Genomic DNA, 19,976 nt, shown 5'->3' with positions numbered 1-19,976 from the left:
GCTGGCCTGATCTTGCCTCCAACTGCCTTCCCCTGCAGGTCTGATGTCATCCCCATCTGCCCTCCTCTGCCAGCCAATTTGGTTCTGATTGGTCGGTTTCTATGCCAGTCAGTGTCAAAAGCTCCGCCTCCTAGGCAGCCATTGGCTCCTCACAGTCGACCCAGATTTTGTTCTGATTGGTCGGTTTCTATGCCAGTCAGTGTCTCTGGGCCTATCAATGGGCCTGATCAGAAAGGTGGGGCTAATCAGCAGCCCTGGTGGAGGCCTGGAGAGAAATGGAAGCATGGCTGCTGGCCAGACTGGGAGAGAAAGAGAGAGGCAAGTGCTGATCAAAAGCTGCCAGAGAGTGAACGGATCAGTCCCTGCTTCTCTCTTCAGGCCTCTCTCTGGCCCTGATTCGCAGTCCCCTCAGCAGTCAGTGCAACCCATCACTGACTGCAGGACTGACTTCCGGTTGGTCTAGCCTTGGTCCTTACCAGTCATTAGGACCCAGGGTTTTTATATATTAGGATGACGTGAATTTAAATTACATGCTTAAAAATACAACAGGTAACTAACAAAGTCTCTACAGAAGAAAGATGAAGCAATCCAGATTTCATAAACTGAAAGGAAGTACAAGACAAGTTATATTCTGAACCTCCATGTTCCCCCACAATAACATTTTGGTGTTTGTTTAGTGTCCAAAAGAATCACAATAATTCCTCCGAAAGATGTGTTCACAAAAATATGTGATGAGAGTTTTGCAGAGAGGGATAAGTAGAAGTGATAGGATATTCCGGACTAACTTTAAGTCCAAGATAATTTGCTTCTGCTCCTAAAGGAAGGGCTTAAAACTCACAAGATGAACACTGACACTTCTTTCAATATCCTAGAAGACAGGACAGCAAATAGCTGCTGAAATCAAGATTTATGCTCTTGTTCATCCACTAGGCAGTTGAGGCCATATTCAACCTATAAAGTTCAGGGAATGTTAATACAGTACTAATTATGGCTAGAAATTCAGGTTGACAGGAAATTTACTAAGTCAGGGGCCAGCCATGCATTGCAGAGTCTGTTATACCAAACACTGGCCCACTCCTTCCCTTAACATTCCTAACACACAGCAGAAGCTGGCTGGCGGAGGAGGTCAGAAATCATAGAAAGGGAACTCTCTTACCTGGCTGCTCCATACTCAGGGGGATGCTGATACCTCATCAGTTGCCCCTCTGTTCTCCCTGGCTGGTTCAGACGATGCTCACTATAGAAGTGCCCTGGCTCTTGGGGCTTGCACACTACAGACTGGGGTGGCATGCTCTTGAAGGGATACTCTGGTGGGGGGCCTCGGTGTTCCACACCCTTCAGGCTATGCTGGCCGGGAGGCCCTTGGGCCTTGTAGAATTCACTGGAACTTGTGGGATTCTTGTAGAGGTCATTGGGTTGTGGTGGGGAGAGTGGAGCGCTGGTAACAGGTGGATGGGCCTTAACTCCACTGGTGGCCAATGACATCTGCATTAGTCGTTCACTCAAAGAGCGGACATGTCCTTGCTTAAGGTCTCTGAGTCCCTCATCCTGGTGCATCTTCCCAGGATTGAGACGCTGAACTGATGGGCGTCCCTCCGTCCTCATCTTCTGGTTGGTGACTCCAGTGACATAGAAGGCAGCTCCAACACTGGCATGCTGTTGGCCCCGAAAGTACTGGGACTGGACCTTGGCTTCTTCATAGGTCGGGAGTTCTTCATTATTCTGCATTCGAGGGGAAAGTTGCTTCTCCATCATGATATTTTCTGACTGAATTTCCTGCCCTTGGGGTTCTTGTCTAGCAGCATGTGCCACGAGCTGTTGGTGATGGTCTTGGGGACTCAACATATCATTCTGAGGACCTGGGTTTCCACTGCCACTGGGGAAAGGAGGGACAGTCCCTGTGGCTTGCTGGTGTATGGCAAGCAGGTTGCGATTCTCATTAGGATTGCCATAGCGAAGCTGCTCTTGTAGCAGACGCTGCAACACCGTGGTTCCTCCACTTGGCTGATCTTCAGAATTTCTCATCTCTATTGCTGGTGGTGCCTTGTGAAGAGAGAGAGAAATTGGGCACTTGGGCTGCCCTTGACCTAGGAAGGGGAAACAGGAAGCTTAACACCCAATTGATGGATAAATCATTCTTCTAAAGGGGAAAAATGAGTATTGGGGGGGAGGGGGAGGATTCCATTGCAGATACAAAGTAGAGAATTGAATCTAGAATTAATAGATTAATTGTTGGTGACTCCTGACTCTAGCATTGATATGATGAGGAACTTGGAGGCATAAGAGCTCTCTGTTTCCTCTTTCACTTTTACCATGGGTTAAATATTTAATCTTGACTTAACTCTGAAGAGGACAGGAAAAATCTGGAGCAGTCAAGTAGGGTGATCAGAGAGGGCAATTTTCCTAGGACCTTACTTACAAGGTTCATCTCTCTGTTTTCTATTTCAATGAAGAATACAGATGTGGCAGTGGGGGCAGGACAGTGGAGAGAAGTTGTCCCATAGACAGGATCTGCAAAGCAGTTCAGCATGTGAAGGGAGTTATAAAATGCCAAATAATAAGTAAGTACATAAAAGGTGATGAGAGCTTGGCTTGCACCAGATAGAAATGATCCCTGCTCGATGGATATAATTTTCTGTGATCTCATAAAACTCTGAAACATATTTTTTTAAAGGAATCCTTTCTGTATTGTCCATTTTGGATGCTCCCTGGCTTAGTAAGAGAAGGGCTTGGAATCATTGTTATTGATAAGTTTTTCTTTCAGCCATCCAGGAATTGTCTTTGAGATTTTGTTGTTGTTGTTGTTGTTGGGTGCTTAAGGGAAAACCCTCTTTCATTTAAGAGGGCCTCTGACAGCATTTAGAAATTGAAAATTTTAAAGGTTATCCTTCTGGAAAGGGTATAGTTATAATATCCCCCCCCCAACTAATTCTTCTTAAGGAAGTAATATGGATTGAGTGAAACATATCAGTAGTAAGACAACTCAAGATTCAAATTCTAAGCATGCCATGGTTTTACAGGGTAATCTAAACAACTGATTCCTCTTTTCTTATCTTCTAGTCCCCAACCTAAAAAATAATATAGGTGACCTCTTACATTGTCTCTCTCTCTCTGCACAGTATAGTAAGTAATGCATATAAACTCATTACAGGCTCAAAAAATCTTTGGACAGAATCTGTCTCTCATGTTATATACTATAATTTAATACTAATGCTCAATAATGAAACTTTCACTCTAAGGATCTTAAGTAGTGTTGGATAATGGACATGACGTCACACAAAAAGTTACAATAAAGGTCAACCTAATCCACCCTTGGGTTCCTAGATGAGAACTCTGGAATCCTGATTACAAGGCCCTGATTTATATATTAAATAGCCTCTGAAAACATAACCCCCTTTCCTTTAGTCTTACAGGGAGTGACCCAAAGACGTGTATGATAGATAGAGAACAGTCATCTTCTCTCCTCTCACACTTCTTGCATCATTATTCTACCTGGTTTCTAATTATTGTATAGAGTAGTTAACCTTCCAAAGGCCCTCCTTAAATCTCATTAATCATATTTTGGGGGAAGAGCACACCAAGGGGCTGAGCAAACTGCCCTCAAGTTCCCTTTCCCTCCCTCCCTCCCAGTGACCCACTGGGACTCTTGTCTTTAAACTGTCAGATTGGGATTTTCTGATAGGCTGAGAAATATAACATAAATCTCCTTTAGTGCCTGAAACTGGAAAAATGACTGCCAAACTACTTTTCCTTTCTCAAAAAAATGGAAACAGGAGTATGTATGATCACAGAAAAATCACTTATAAACCCCTCTTGCAAGGCAATGAAATCCAGACATTGAGCTACCCCAGATCCTGAAGAGTAAGTACACCACCCCCTCCCATTCCACACCCACCCCACCCTGCACGCACACAGGCTTGCACACACACGGGCACACATACACATTGGTGATCCATACCTATTTCTGCTTTCTTTTAGGCTTAAAGCCTTGATCAGGATAGGGAATTCTTGCTTATGAGCAGCTCCAGAAACCGCAACGGCAGATTCCCTCTCCCCTAACACTCAGGTTCAGGTTAAGCGCCGCCAAGAGTCCAACCAGTGGTCACTCTGAAATGTTCAGGAGGGGGAGGGAGGAGAAATAAAAACGTCGTTTCTATTTTGCCACCAATGGCCAACTGTTAACCAAACCAGTCCTTCCAAGGGAATGACTCGTCCTCCCATGGGCTTGCCTTTTATATGAGTGGCAGGATCCATTTCCACCAAGACAGAAAGAAATGTCACTATCCAGCAGTATGTTCAGGAGATCGGCCAGTCTCCAGGAGATGGAAATGTCCAGGTCTGAGACTGGGAGATTGCTCTGCTCTAGCCTCACAGCCCCAAAAGCCGCTGCTTCGGTTCTGAGTTGAAATGATGGGTGATGACAGAAGCTATAACCACAGTCACCTTTAGGGTGTTTCCTTTCGATTGCTATCAGTAGCAGGACAGGTGAATGAGGCCCCGCATCCCAGAAAAAAGGCGGTCATCAGAGGGCAGGTTTTTGGTCAAATATAAATGTGCAGTGGAACTCTCAATTCAACTGCTACAGACTCAGCTGGGCAGAAGCAATCCCAAACTCCTTTTTACCCAAGTCATTAAGTATTTATTGCATACTCGCTATTCCAGATACTCTCCAACACCATGCTAGAGGAATACAACAGACACACAACATATTGTTCCTGCCCTCACAGAGCTTACAATCTGATCGATGGCCCATCCATGCTTCCTGGAGCAGCAAAGGCAACTGCCCTTCTCAATGCATAGCAGCAGCCCCTCTCCCTCAAGAAGATGCCTCCACTTGCTTTCTCAGCACTTCCACAGCCCTGGTGTCTCCGCAAAGGAAAGGCTAGACTCACACAATCAAGGCTAACTGCAAACACCCACCAGATAAGGGTTTGAGATAGTCCCCATTTCTAATTACTGCTTTGACCCTCAGAAAAGGCCCTGCAGGTCCAACCAAAATGGTACTCAAACTGAAGAGTTTGTGTTTAGGTGGCATGCAGATGATCCACATTCTTATTTTCTGTCCTGCCTTCGGCATGACTCACTCATATCACTTAAGGAAAGGCTTTCATCTGCACCAGAGGCACCCGTTTGTGGAGCAGGGCAATGCAAAAGAAGCACACAAGCATCTCTGTATTTCGGGAGCATGTCCAAAACATCTGAGTTTTTTAAAAATCCACAAAACCGCACAGTGATTAATTTAACATTATTTCCTTGCAATGTTGCCAAAAATAAAATGAACAGATATAGAGTGAGAAAACATGGAAATTTGCCTTTCCATCTTGTTTTGGCCCAACGTGTAATCACAATCAAAAGCAAAAGCATCTCCCATCTGCAAGGTAATTATTTTGGGGTGTCTCCCCTAATTTCAAAGAGAGGAACAACTTCTAATTGGAATCAAAACTGGACTATTAACAGAGCTATGGTAAATAACCCCTGTGCTTCTGTTGTCCAATTCTGAACAAAAAGTTGTCTCTTTTTTTTTAACTGAAACACGCAGAAAACAGCCCAAGGCTTCTAAACTTGGACCCCTGGAGAGAAACCACCATACAATTCTTTGCCAGTACTATTTAGATTCTTCATGCCAATCTTGACTGGCTTGCTTCTATTTCCCAGCTCCTCACCACAAAAACTTTACTTGTCCAAAGTCTTACTCTTGTTCCTTAATTTTGTCCTCTCTCTTACATATCCTTTTCAAAACTCAAATCATTTTAAGTCAACCGGACACAGACTGTCCCTCCCCATAACCCCGCCCCCTGGACTTTTTTGTTTCTGTTTAAAAGAGGAAAAGAACTCAGCCTAAGAAAAAAAGCTTTGCTGATTTCTCTCCAGTTTGCTGATTGCTTCTTAAAGAACTTATGTTCATCTACATATTGAGTCACATAAAAAGGAAAACACTACTCCATTTATTTATTAGAGAAAGGAAAATATTATTGTCTCATGTGCAAGAACTAAAATAGTATGAACTCTTAAATCTTTAATCTGCCCACAGATTTAATCACCCCAACTGTCAGGGGTCTGACATCATCTTCAATCAATAAAATAACCTTGTTTCTCCTGGACAAGCAGACTGTCCCTGAGGATATTTGATAGGGGAAGAAAGGATATCCGTGGTTCTCTCTTTAAAAATGCAATTTGAATCTATATATTCAACTCTTCTGTAATAACAACAGGTCAGCAAGGCCAAGCTAAATTCTTACTCCATTTGCAGTCGTTGGCCTCTCCCAGTATACCTGGGAGATTGAGCCAAAATACATTAGTGAGAGCCCAGATGTTTCCCAACCCAAGTCCCAGAAAATCAACATGACAAGGTGGCCAAATTCCCACCCTTCAAATAAATTTTGAAATATGCCTATAAGATTTTCTCTTTGTCCCTTCTATCTCCTCCTATTCTGCCCCCACCCCTCACTCCACCAACCACAATGAAGAATCAAGTCTAGGAAACCTGTTTCTCTGCTAAATCTTGGTCAACTTGTTCATACAATTTTACTTCCAGTTCTCTGGAAATAAGCCAGTTCAAAGTTTTCCCTGTATCTGCATGCACATATTTGTGCATAAAACACACATGCACACGCACACATGCACACACCCTCCCACACAAAGAGAGGCAAAATGGCCCACTGAATTCTCTCATGTCCTCTCTGGTTGGTCCATATTGTGGCCTGAAGTGTCCTAGGGAACACCTTTCCCAATAATCTTGCAACTCAGGATACTAATTCACTTCCTCTGGGAGGTAAGAAACAATGGTCCCTTTGCAGGTTAGCCCTAAACTTTCGATGGATAATGGGCAGGCAGTATAAACACCATGGTTAAGAACCAGGGCCTAGAGTTACTCTATCCAAGTTCAAATTCTGGATCTATGGTTTACTACCTTACCTCATACATGTCTCTTGACCTCCCCAAGTTTCAAATTTCATCATTTGCAAAATAGGAATAACAGTGCTCATGCCTCATAGAGTTTTATAAAGCTGAAGGGAGGTAATCCATGTAAAGTATAAACACAGAGCCTGGTACACAGTAAAGACTCAGTAAAAGTTAGCTATTAATATTATTATTTCAAACTGGCTTTTTTTCTAGAAGGCTCTGCAATTTTATAAAGTAAGGTTGGTTTTGTAAAATCTTTATTTGCAACTCAGTTTGTGTGCAGAGGTCCTTAAATCAGTGAATGTTGGAAGAAAGACTCCTGGGAGACCATCCAGTGGTCCAACCCTCCCTTTTTATAGATGAAGATGCCAGAGCTTAAAAGAGGTCAGAGCCAGGGCCAGAATACAGGTTTTATTACTCCAAAGGGAACAGTCCTTCCACTAAAACATATTATCTAGCATATTAGTTTATACATAGAAGATGCTTAATAAATATTTATGAAATTGAATTGACTCTAGTTTTAAAAGACTATGAATGGGGTTTAATGCTACCACCAATTTTTCAATTCCATTACAAGTAAAATGATAATGGGGTGATCCAAACAGGTGAGAGGGTTGTGTTTAGTTAGAAGTATGGTGGAAGGACCTTACACAATAGCTCCTCTGTAGGCCAAGATATGCAGATAGGTCGGAGAGTAGCAGGAACCTCCACTGATCAATATTTCCAGGCCCCTGTTGTAGGTCTTGTCAACATCATAATGACTTGGTACTTACTGTTACTTAAGTCTAGTACTAGCTTAAGAAAAAGCTTTGAGTCAGCCCCACTTCTTTGCTCCTAGCTCTTCCTCAATCTAGATTAGGTTAGAAATTTATTTTAAGAACCACGGTAAGACCTTGGCATTTCCAAATCTTACTGAGGATCAGTATCAGTTATCTGTTTCTGAGACGGCAACTCAAAGGTGTGGTCAATTTGGTCCCAGTTTTATGTTTCTGTACTATAAGTCAATTAAGTTGAACATGTTAACAGCCAACAAAAGTGATTAACCCTAAAATGTACATGAGCGGTGAAATACTGGGTAACAAGAAAAATACTGTTGCCACCACCCCTCCACCTTGCTCCACACATAGCCATTTCAAGGGAGGAATAAATATATCACACCATCACATCCCATTTCTTCTTGCCTCAGAAAGAATATAAGCAGTCCATAAAATCATATTGAGTATAAACTGAGAAAAGTTTAAAAATATACCCAGAAGCTATCTACTTTACCAATATCCTATTTTCAATGGCATACTACTCACTTTTATTTTTACTTATTTTACAAGTAATATAAGCACAACACGCAAATATTTATAACAGAAAAAAAATCACTCATAATCCTAGCAACTCAACCCACACGTTGTTAATATTATAGAATATTTCCTTTCGTTTTTTCTTTGTATACTTGTGTTTTTGCAAAGCAATGAAATATGAATGTACATGTAATTTTGGATGCTACATTTCACTTTATCATAAACACTTTCTCCATGTTGAAGCATAGACTTCATAACAAACACTGCAATGACTGTGTAATAGTCCATTAAATGAGTGTATCAAAATTCACTTACCTATTTTCCAATTATTCAGACATTTAAACTGCTTTCAATTTTGTTCTAGTCTAAATAATGTTATAAAAACATCTTTTGATTTGGCCTTTTTCAATATTTTGGATTGTTTCCTAATGATAGAATCCCAAAAGTAAAATTAATGGTCATGGAGCATGAATGTTTTTAGACAACCCACTAAAAAAATAAAACTAGCAAAACATCAAAGTCCCATGAAATCTCTCCTTCATTTAATGAAAAGTTATCCTGCTCCCACTTCTCCACCAGGGCAGAGCAGGACTCCTGGGAGGGAAAGAAGCCAAGAGAAGCAGTGTAGTATCCCAGTGACTTTCAAAATGGCAGAGTGGAATGTGGACTCCCTTGTGAATCCAGCTTGCATGCACTTGTCCCAAATTGCCACCCAGTCAAGAAGCTCATTAGTAAAACTATCAGGTGGATGAGAATAGGTTCATGGCCTGTAATGGCTTATATCATGTTTCATTTTTTGCCCTTGGAAAGATCTGACAGTCAGCTTGAAGACATTCAGTTCTAGTGACCCCATGTGCTAAATTCTCAGAATTAAATTGGTTAGTTTTCCAATATCAATATTCAATATATTTGACAGGGTATTGTGCTATATAGAACTAAGCATAGATAACCAATGTGACTGTGTACCCCTAGTTTTCAGCCACAGTTAAGGTGGCACATTTAGGGTCAGCCCTGTTTAATATTATATGGCTAAGTGGCATCTGTCTTAAATGGCCAAGGTGTTATGTAGTCAGAGGTTTATTTGCAGACTCGACCATAAAAGTCATCCAGTCCTAAGGCAAGGGAGGAAACAGGCCAGAGATGCCTTAGCAAGAGCAGACACAACAGGCATCTTTCCTGGGCTGCTTAGTGAGAATTCTCAAAAGAGAACAGTGCTTTCCACCTTCTCCTTGAAGGTTTTTCCCCTAATCTTTGTCCATTTTCCCCCTGCCCCCAACTCTGCTCAATATGGAAAATTAATTCTCTCTCCTCATTTGTATATATCTCTATTAGAACACTTATCAAACCATATTTTCCACAAATATTTATTAAGCACTTAACTATAGCCAGAAACTGCAAAGGTCCTAGAGTGAAAAGAGAGAGAGAGAGAGAGAGAGAGAGAGAGAGAGAGAGAGAGAAATGAAACAGTCCAGTCCTCAAGGAGCTCCCACTCAAGCAGTGGGGCACAATTCAACAGGAAACCAGAGGTATAAGCAGATAACTCTGGTAACACAGAGAACCCTGCAAAAACCTCTGAGCCATCTGAGCAAAGCTTCACAGAGGGACAGACCTAAGAGCTGAGTAGGAGACACATAATCTGATAACCGACTTGCTTATGGAGAAGTTGGAAAGGGAGGAGTCAAAGATAAGTTGAGATATATCTTTGGGAGTCATTAGCATATGAATAACAGCTAAGGTCAAAGAGTGGGCTGGATCACACAGAGTAGGAGCAGACTAGAATCAAAGATGAAACTAAGTTGAGCTCCTGAAAAAAGTGAGCAAGGGTCAGGTACTTGGCAATTGTGCGCATGCGAAAGAAGTTCCTTTATTTACCTATGGCTCCCCCTCCTTCCTCTTACACCTTCAATCTAAACCTTGGAATACACTGCTCCAGAAATGGAAGTCCCCATTTGCAATGCAGAGAAGAAAAAAGAGGTTCATTCATGTCCTTTAAGCTTTTAAGGACCCACACAGAAATCACTTAATATGTTGAGCCAGAAATGGAAGTTGTTAGACTGCAAGATCTTAGAGGGCACGGGCTGAGTGCAAGCTTTTCTTCTGTGTCATTCTTAACACCTAAAACTTTAATTGGTACATAAATTATGCTTAATAATTGCATAGTGAGTAAATAACTTCCCAAAGACTTTGCTAGAGACAACAAAAAAAGAGAAAAGGAATGAAAGATATACTAGCAGTAACAATAATACTGTTACCTTTAGTTTCTCAGCCTTTCTTCTAAGGAGACAAAAGCTCTTTCACTTCTGTTATCTTATTTGTCCTTCTCAGCAGCTCTGTGAGGAAATAAAGGCAGATGTGATTAATTCTATTTTACAACTGCAGAAGCTTAGGTCCAGGACAGATAACTAATGACAACTAATTTGACCAAGGTTTCACTGTGGCCCACTGGTGGGACCAGGATAAGAATCCAGGTATTGTGACTTCCTGCCCTGTGTTGGGTTACTACACACAAACCTCTACAGAACTGACTCTTCAGTTTTTAAGAGGACAGTTCACAAGAGAAATTCATTAGGAAAGCAGATTCCCTCAGGGCTCCAACAGTATCTTGAGCAAGCTAGTGCACTGCACCTACAAGAAAATATCTGAGACGTTTCCCCTTACCAATGCTAAAACGGCTAAATATAACGTGCAGTGGTGCTCCACTAACATAATTAGGAACTCCCTGGTTTGCTGTACCCCTTTGGAAGGGAGCCCCATCTGCCTTGTGTCTGAGTGGGGCTCAGGTGCTGACTACAGGTGTGGCATCCAGCAGGTGCACGAACAGGAGCCAGCGTTTGATATCTTCATACCAAAGGGCCTGAGTCACTCCCCAGAGTCAGCCCCTCCTCCTCATGCTGACTTGCAAGTCCCAAGAACCTGTCCTGACTGAGTTGCCATTGCGAAACTAAATCTCGTCCCTGCCTCCCCAGGAAGAAGTCGGGTGAAATCAGTTCAACTACAAATCATATAATGCAACCAACTTGCCCACCCTCCAAAACTCTAGGGCAGGCATATGCTGCAGGTATAGCATCAGGGAATACAGGGCGGTAAAAAAAAGTAGGTTGTGAGCATATGAATCAGTTTATTCTTGTATTATTATTTAGTAACTAGGGGCCCAGTGCAAATTCATGCACAGATAGGGTCCCTAGGCCTGGCCGGCGATCAAGGCCCATAGAGGCCTTCCGGCTGCTGGCCGGGGCCTCCCTTACCTGGCTGCTGGCTGCTGGCCAGGGCCTTCCTTTGTTCTGCACCACCCCCTGGTGGTCAGCGCACATCATAGCGAGCGATTGAACTCCTGGTCTCCCAGTCAAACATCGGAGGGGACACTTTGCATATTGGCTATATATATATATATATATATATATATATATATATATATATATATATATAGTTGATTGTATTATTTTCCATGCGAACTGTAAACCTACTTTTGCCCAACATTGTAATGACTTTCCCCTGCTAGTTAGGGGGAAAAGGAGTGCCACACAGACACACATTACATATTTAGCTACTGAGCACTTATTCTATTTCAAATGGCCCTGAAACCTCAGGAGCAAGTATTCATTCTCTTAAAAAAGGCGGAGTACAGAAGAAAGAACGTGCTAGGAATCCAGCACTCCAGTTCCCATCATAAACACTCTCCTTCAGGCTGCCAAGGGAGAACTGCTAGCCTAGTCACAAAAAGTACCAGGTCAGAAAAATCATCACATTGCCCTAATGGAAGCCTAACTGAGAGCCTGAGGCAGACAGAATGTTCTTGGGGGTAAAAGGGGTCATCAAAATTTTCTTAGCACCAAAAATTGTTTTCTTTAAAAAAAAACAATTTGCCTCTCCCAAACACACACACACACACACACACACACACAGAGAGAGAGAGAGAGAGAGAGAGAGAGAGAGAGAAGAGAAACTAATTATAGAAGAAAAAAACAAATGTTACCTTAATAAAATGGGTTTTTTTTATCATTTGTCATATTTTTCCAATTCATACAGGAAACTCAAATTAATAGGCGGTGGTTTACAGCCCATGATCCAGAAAGTAAAACTGGCTACTAAACTAAAATGTGATCACTGTATATAAACAGAGTGAAACAAGAATCTGAACTGAAAACCTAAATGTAATGAGGAGAAAATTAGATTTCTTCAATATAGGCAATCTAAATAATTTTCCCCATCTGTGATTTTTATCTTAGTTTCCTATCACATAAAAAAATGTCATTAATTCAATGCAAATCTATGCCCCTTGAAAACAACCCAAATGATTAAGTAATATACTAATTAGCTTCCTAATGGGGAAGGTTTTAATTGAACTATTCTATAATCTTCATCAAAGTTTCCAGGGCAACTTCATAAAAGGATGTCAAACCTGGCCCATATTTTTATCCCCTCAAAAATAATTCTCAGTGCACAGAAACACAGAAAGCTTATTTCTCTTCAATGCTGTTAACACTCAGGCCACTAAATTTTCTGATGTCAGCAATCCCCTTCCCACAAATATTCCAAGTATGCACCACCGTCATTCTCCTTTCAATTATGTGGTTTCTCTGCTCCTTTACTGATTGAGTCCAGGCCTCTCGGATAATGAGAAGCATGTGCAAGGAAAATATGCTCTTAAAAAACACATACATCAGTTTCATCTGCATTATGAAGGGAGGGGAGATCATTTGTCCATATCAAAAGGATAAAAAATATAAAGTTTTCTATGGGTTATGTAAAGGGAAAAAAAAAGATTGGCATCAGTGTCTAAAGTTGGGGGGCAGTTATTGTTATCTGAAGCAACACCAATAAGAATAAGAGAGACCCCCCCAAAACACACCCTTTCCAGCTTGGCCACATTTATATTTAATGTTATCTTAATGTTGCTTTTGGGGGTATTTAAGTCCTGACATACACATGGAAATGAGCCATGAAGTGTACAGCAAGCATAAATATTCCATCATTAATAAAAACCAGCTGTGTATAAAACACTACAATGGCTGGGTTTCAGTTACTGGCTATCATCAGTATGTGTCACAAGCAAATATTACTCAAAACTTTCTCCTTTAAAACACACACACACACACTCACACACACACACACACACACACACACACACACACAGAAATTTGCTTCACTCTTTTTAATCTTCTGGAAGAGCTTTGAAGAACTCACTAAACTGTATGGCACATTCCAACTAATGTGTCTTTTTGAAGCTATTTTCAGCATCCTGTGAGATGCTACAGTCCTCCTACTAGAGCTTCAACTTACCACATAGAATGAAAATGTTTAATTCATTATTTTAAGAGCCAAGAGGGTCAATAATACAAATGACGGTACAATCAATTATCTATATATATATAAAAGGCTAATAGGCAAAGTGTCCCCTCAGGAGTTCGATAGCTCCCTATGATGTGTGCTGGCCACCAGGGGGCGGTGCAGAACAAAGGAAAGCGCTGGCCAGCAGCTAGAAGGCCCCGATCTGCCCTGATCCCTGGCCAGGCCTAGGCACCTTACCCATGCATGAATTTTGTGCACCGGGCCTCTAGTAGCCAATAAGGCAATGAAGCAAAGGACACTGTAAGAGAGCAAAACTCATTAAAAGTCAACACCTGCTCAGGACCCTATAATAAGCCTGCTCTGCCATCATGCAAACACCTTTCCTCTAATGACCTCAAAGCTTGTGCCCAATATGAAGCATGCCTAAACACCTCTGTGAAGTATTAATATCCTTGCTTCCCAGAAGGGAAACTGGAGCTCAGAGCAGCTAATTCATTTACCCTTGGCCACATGGCAAGTCAGAGAGGGTTGTGCAGAGAAACCCAGAGCCTAGCTTCAAGTCACACAGTCTAATGATATTTCATGGAGTGGGGACAATAGTGAAAGTGACTTTACAAATGTGAAGGACAGTCAATAGAGTTAAAAAATGTTTTTAAAAATGACCTTAGGAGATTTAGCAAATATATCCATCTGCATTTTCCCATGAACACATATCATTTTAAAATGTCCCTGTACTGAACTTGGTACTAAGTACTAAAAACCCATATTTTACCTTCCTGTTCTGGTTAAAGAAATCTAATCTATGATGAGCCACTGGTTTTCAGGAATGAGTCTATCTAAAATTGGAGATCATACATATATTATAACTTGCTATCAAAGGAAAATTAAAGGACCCTGTAACTGAACTTTCACTATATGGTGAAGGTCTCAGATGAAGAACCCATTATGTGTGGGTTACCTCGCTACACCTACATACCTTATATTTAATTGTCTAAAGTCCTTACTTAGTTTCCTTACTATATTTAGTCTAATTTAAATGTATTATTTTCAAAGCTATAAAACAAAATGTTTGTGCTTTTTTGACTTTCCTTTCTCATTCAGGAAATTTCATAGTCTACTCAAATTTGTACCCTCTTGGTGGGATATCATGATACAGTGATTTGAGGATCATTAGTGATTTAGACAAAACAGTAAACCCTCATTTTATTTTTGCTTAAAATGAATGATGGAGGAGTAACAGAAGGTCAAGGAAGTAGAATTAACAGTTTTGCTTGATACATGAGCACCCCTAAATCACACCTAGTCTCTCAAACAACAAATTTGGGATTCTTCATGTAAATTCAGTCAGGTTCTGACTTCATTCCTCCACACAGGTTTACAAAGATAAGTCTTAGGTGGGTCATTTATTTAAAAGCAACAGGGGATATTTCTATGACTCTATGTAAAATCCATGTAAATTGAGAAATAAGGACTGAAAGGAACTGGAAAAAATGAACGCAGGTGAACTGTTAGGATGATGGGATTCTCGACCAAGTTTTGGGCAGAGTCTTAGTTTTTAAATTAGATATGTTATTTAAATACAAAACAGAATGCACTTATATTAATATATCCTTACAGATTTTTAAAAATTATCCAGATGACTACATGATTGTATTTCTAACAACTGCTGCACCCCATTCTAGTAGGACTCATTCATATTCACACCAGAAACTGAAGCCTAGGAAAAGAACCATAAACTTTTTATTTTTATTTATTTTTAAAATCCTCACCCGAGGATATTTTTTCCATTGATTTTTAGGGAGACTGGAAGGGAGAGGGAGAGGGAGAGAAATATTGATGTGAGTAAGACATCAATTGGTTGCCTCCCACATGCGCCCAACCAGGGCCAGGGATCGAACCTGCAACCTTGACTGGAATCAAACCCGGGGTCCCTCAGTCTGCAGGCTGACGCTCTGTCCACTGAGCCAAACTGGCTATGGCTGAGAACCATAAACTTTTGAGGACTGGTTCTCAAAATCACCCTGTCTGACCCTTACAATTTACAGAGGAGAAAACTTGCCAAGGGTGATAAACTGAGTTAGCGGTGGGTCAAGAGCCCAGGTCCTCACCAATAAGCTTGCTAGGAAAGCTTATCATGCATAGCTTCTTAAAGTCACTGCTATTTACCTGAAGTAATTTTCTGTGCCTTTGAGGTATTCCAATACAGTAACTGGAATTAAAATATTTCAGCTATATGGTGTAGAGAGTCCATCCTTACAATTATCAAAGTCTGTAAAGTCTGATTTATTTCCATCAAGTCATACTGGCTCCCTTCTACAAGTGGTTGGAGGCTACGGCTAAAGGTGGCCAGCATTATTACAAGCCAAAATGATTTAGAAAATTAACTCCATCCTATACAACAAAAAGATTTCAAAGGCCAACTAATGTTCTCACTTAAGTCAAACAATAATTATTACAACAGAAGCCTAATGTCTTCCTTTCTGCAATAAATATATTTCAGAGAAGGCTCAGCTATAGTGAATTTTTATATATCAAGTAATTGTTCAAAGGCACTAACTAGGAAAGCTAGTTCTTTCAAACACACACACACACACACACACACACACACACACAAAACTAGTAGATTCTTTTATAAAGCAAATGACCTTCTTTTTTCTTTTTTTTAAAAGTTCAGATTTTGTATGTTGTGAATGGAAGGGGCGACAGCCCTCCTTTCTCTGGGTTAAAAGGTGTCCAAAACCCACCACAGAGCAGAGTAATGCAGTACGGACTGCCTGTTTAATGTTGTCTTCATTCCTGGGACCAAATTCTAACCTTTGACTTGGGATGGGACCCTCAATTTTGAACCAAAGTCTACATAAGGCAGCAAGGAATGAAGAAGTAAGCAAGACTAAAGCCAATATGTCATAGTAACCCACCAACAAAAATTCTTGGGGACAGGAAATCAATGGAGCACAATTCTAAACAAATTGGTTTAGTCCCAACCTAATTAACTTGTCAAGCAGATCTCCAAACCCACTGAATCCAATGGGGGTAAGAGGTGATATAATAGATTTGGGGACATTTACCTGCCCATTTACCATCCTAAAAGGCTTGGCCACAACTACACACACCTCCTCCACTCCTTTCAGTGGTTTTAAGCTGGGCTTAATGGGTGCAAAGGACAATTTCTTCCAGACAGTACCTAATACACTGTTCTCATGCATTCCAAATGCTCAGTCTCCATGGAGGAGGCTACCTGGTCACAAGCATTTCCAAAGAGGAAATATATCCTCTACTCATCCTCATTGGTAACCCCCACCACCAACAAAACAACTTCTAACCATCCTGAGAATTCGGGGGGACTTTTTAGGGGGAAAAGGAAAAGAAACCTTAAGAGGGGAGTAGAAGAGTGTGGGAAATTCCTCTTGTCTCCAAATGGGGGGAAAAAAAGCCTTAAAGAGCTGGATCAAAGGAAGAAAGGGGGATGGGGGAGAAGTGCTGCTTAATTACAAAGACACCCTTTTAAAGAAGGCGCAGGCCCTGGGAGAGCTCTTAGGAGAGGCGCAGAAGCAGATGTACCCACTTAGAATTCTGGCACTCAATGGGACCTCAAGGTCATAGCATCCATCTCTCTGCTTTCTGAATTGACTGTTCTTAAGACCTTCTAGAAAGTCTGATTCGTTCTTTACAAAACCTCAGATAACGAAACTCCATAAAAAGCTTTGGCTGTGCATTAGTCTAATAAATCATACTTCATAAACCAGAAATGACATTTCAACTTCCAAATCCAAGAGTATTGAATATGATTTTTTTAACTCTCGTCTAAAACCTTTTAAATAGGTAAACAGATCCACAACTTCTACATAAAAGTTACTCTACATACAAGTATGGTCAGAGGTTTGCTTCATATCTAGACTATGAAGTTAGAATAAGCACTTTCAATTTACAGAACCAGACTTTTCCAAAGAAAGAAGTATCTTAAAATTAAGTATGATGTAGTGCCATAAAGTGTCTGTAAATGACACCGGGTAAACCCATACAGAATAGCTGGGACCTGAGTTATCATCTGTAAATAGATGCAACTACTCTACAACCACCTGGCTATTAAAATATCCCAGGCTAGTTATAAAATGTAGTTTGGTCAGGCCAACTTTTCCCTCCCAGCAGATCTGAAACATGATAGCCTTTAAAATTGTCACCCTGTAGCGTTCCTTCTCTCCTTTCCTGCTTTCCTTTCCCCCATTAAAATCAACCAACAAAATTATTTTAAAATATGTCAATAGTTTGTTCCCGAATAAGCAATGAGTTTGCGACATCTTGGTAATAGGTCTTTGAACACCACCATTCTTGTAAGTTTGCTGTGCTTGGCCAACTGGAGATAGGTATGAGATGGGTGAAGATTTATCCCGCATCCAAAATGGTATCTCAAACTATTCTTAGCTACTAAATGAGGGTGCTGAAAGGTCTAACTGAGAAGGCTTCACAAAGGTTGGCCTGAGAAAGAAGTATTCACAAGCCTAGTTCAAGGAGACTTAAATAACCTTAGCTCTCCATTATTGAAGATCATGGTGACTATCTTTCTCTCTGAGTGGGAGAAGAGGATTATATTCAAAAAAGTTTTAAAATGTCTCCCAATTTCCACTCTTCCTCAGGGGGAGAGGGAGAGGAGGAAGAAGAACTAAATTAGACACTCCAAGGGGTCAGAAAATTCTTTCTAAAATACATGCTAGAGATCAGAAATGCTGTTTCTCACAAACTTCCCCTTGCCTCTTTCATTTGATTGTATTTAGTCCCTGGCGGCAAATTATTATTACATTATTATTAGTGTGAATTTCTCAGGGATTGCTCACAGCCTACAAAGACTGTCACTTTCCACCTCACTTTTCTTTCTCTTCAGTTTCATAAGTAGGTAAGTCCATCTTGCTGTTGAAGCAGCAACATAGTGACCCAGGCTTGGGACCCTCAAGACACCTGCATGATCCTGCAAAACTAGTCACTGACATATATAATGCAGATAAGGGGCAACTCCTCCTCACCAACACACACACACACACACACACACACACACACACGTGAGTGTATCATTGTAGGTTACTACGTGACTTTAAGACTTCCAAGAATTCAAGGCCCCGGGGGATGGGAGTGTAAGCCCCGACCCCAACCCTAAGCATTTAGAAGGAATGCATCTAGCAATCTGAGATAAGCACGTACTTTCCTGCTGAGCTAAATGTAGACCTCAAGTTCCCTCAGGTCTTTAATTTCTTTTGTGCTTAATTACCTAGCGACCTACCTACAAGGACCCCAGGAGGCAATGAAGTAAAAGTACCATCAACTTGTGGTACCCACTAGCATCTCCACAGGACGGGAAAGGAGCACACACTTTTTAACCGATTTAACTTGCTGCACATGTCGAAAAACTCATGGCCAGCTGCAAAGAAAGTAGGACACACGGGTATCCCCACACGCATGTAGATCGACTCACGCGAGGGCACGATCAAGTTCATGCCACCATGGATTCTGCCCCAGTTCCCCGCGAAAATTAACCAGGCGTCTCCTACCCCTGAATGCAACGAAGACAAGGTGACGACTCTCTGCTTCTTCAAGTGGCTTCGGTCCCGGGCCAAAAGCCAGGGATGGGCAGGGGAGAAGCCCGGACACCCGGCTGCTCCCCTCTTCGCTGCTCCCTCTGGGTTTTCCTTGGTGGCAGTGGACAGGCAGGATACCGGGCCGGAGGGTGGAGCAGCGGATGGTCGGAGGCGAGACAGATTGGAGGTGGGGGTGGAGGGAGCGGTGAGAACTAAAAGAAGATGAAGCGAAAGAGAGAGGAGATGGGGGAATAAATCAGGGGTCTACCAGCTTGGGCAGTCAGAAATCTCCTCGGAAGGAAGGGGCGTGACTGCGATGAAGGCAGCTCCTGGGCAAAGGATGGGAGGTAGGGGAGGGGGACGAATGGGTGGCTTTTCTTCTTGTGGAAGGCGGCTGGGACCGCCCAGGAGCGGGAGGGGGCGGGGGGGCGGAGTGGACTGCGGAGGGGGCGGAGTAGAGGGCGGGAAAAAAGGGAGGGCGTTTGCCTGGACCCTGGAGCGGAGGTCGGGGGAGAGGGGGAGGGGGGAGGGAGGCGGGGCCAGAGGGCGGGGAAGTTTCAAACAATTGAACTGGGGTGTCCAGCCCCTCAGGCCGGAGCTCTGGGCCCTCGCTGTCCTTCACTCATTAACGTGGCACAACTTGGTTACAGTGTCCCTAAGCGTCTACGCAAGGACTGAGTGGGAGGAAGGAAAGGGTTCTGCAAAGAGTACAATAATTATTTACAGCAACAGCGGAGCGGAGTCGCGTGGGAGAGCCAGTACAGCTCCCCGCCCCACAGCAAAAGGAAGAAAAAGAACTAAAAATGCTGAAAAGCAGCTTCTCGCAAAGGCTACTTAAAATAATGCAGGAAGGAGAGCGCTCTGCTCCTTCGTTTGCCTGCCCCTCTGGTTTCCTATTATCAGCAGGCCCCCACCCAGGTCGCAG

General features: G+C 42.1%; 1 protein-coding gene across 1 annotated transcript in view; it reads right to left on the bottom strand.

Moving 5' to 3' along the window:
• AMOT (angiomotin) overlaps nucleotides 1-19,427 on the bottom strand; it is a 70,217-nt gene extending 50,790 nt beyond the window's left edge. The window contains exons 1-4 of the mRNA XM_006082209.3: nucleotides 19,025-19,427; nucleotides 10,448-10,525; nucleotides 3,959-4,107; nucleotides 1,157-2,087 (exon numbers count right to left, since the gene is read on the bottom strand). Coding sequence (XP_006082271.1) covers nucleotides 1,157-2,025 — 869 coding nt within the window. The 5' untranslated portion in view covers nucleotides 2,026-2,087; nucleotides 3,959-4,107; nucleotides 10,448-10,525; nucleotides 19,025-19,427. The remainder of the gene's footprint in view (nucleotides 1-1,156; nucleotides 2,088-3,958; nucleotides 4,108-10,447; nucleotides 10,526-19,024) is intronic.
• Nucleotides 19,428-19,976: the final 549 nt, after the last annotated feature.

This window comes from Myotis lucifugus, unplaced genomic scaffold (assembly GCF_000147115.1).
Source record: "Myotis lucifugus unplaced genomic scaffold, Myoluc2.0 scaffold_2, whole genome shotgun sequence".
Classification (NCBI taxonomy): Eukaryota; Metazoa; Chordata; class Mammalia; order Chiroptera; family Vespertilionidae; genus Myotis; species Myotis lucifugus.
The sequence above is the reverse complement of the archived record's forward strand: the minus strand, read 5'-3'. Positions and strand labels throughout refer to the sequence as shown.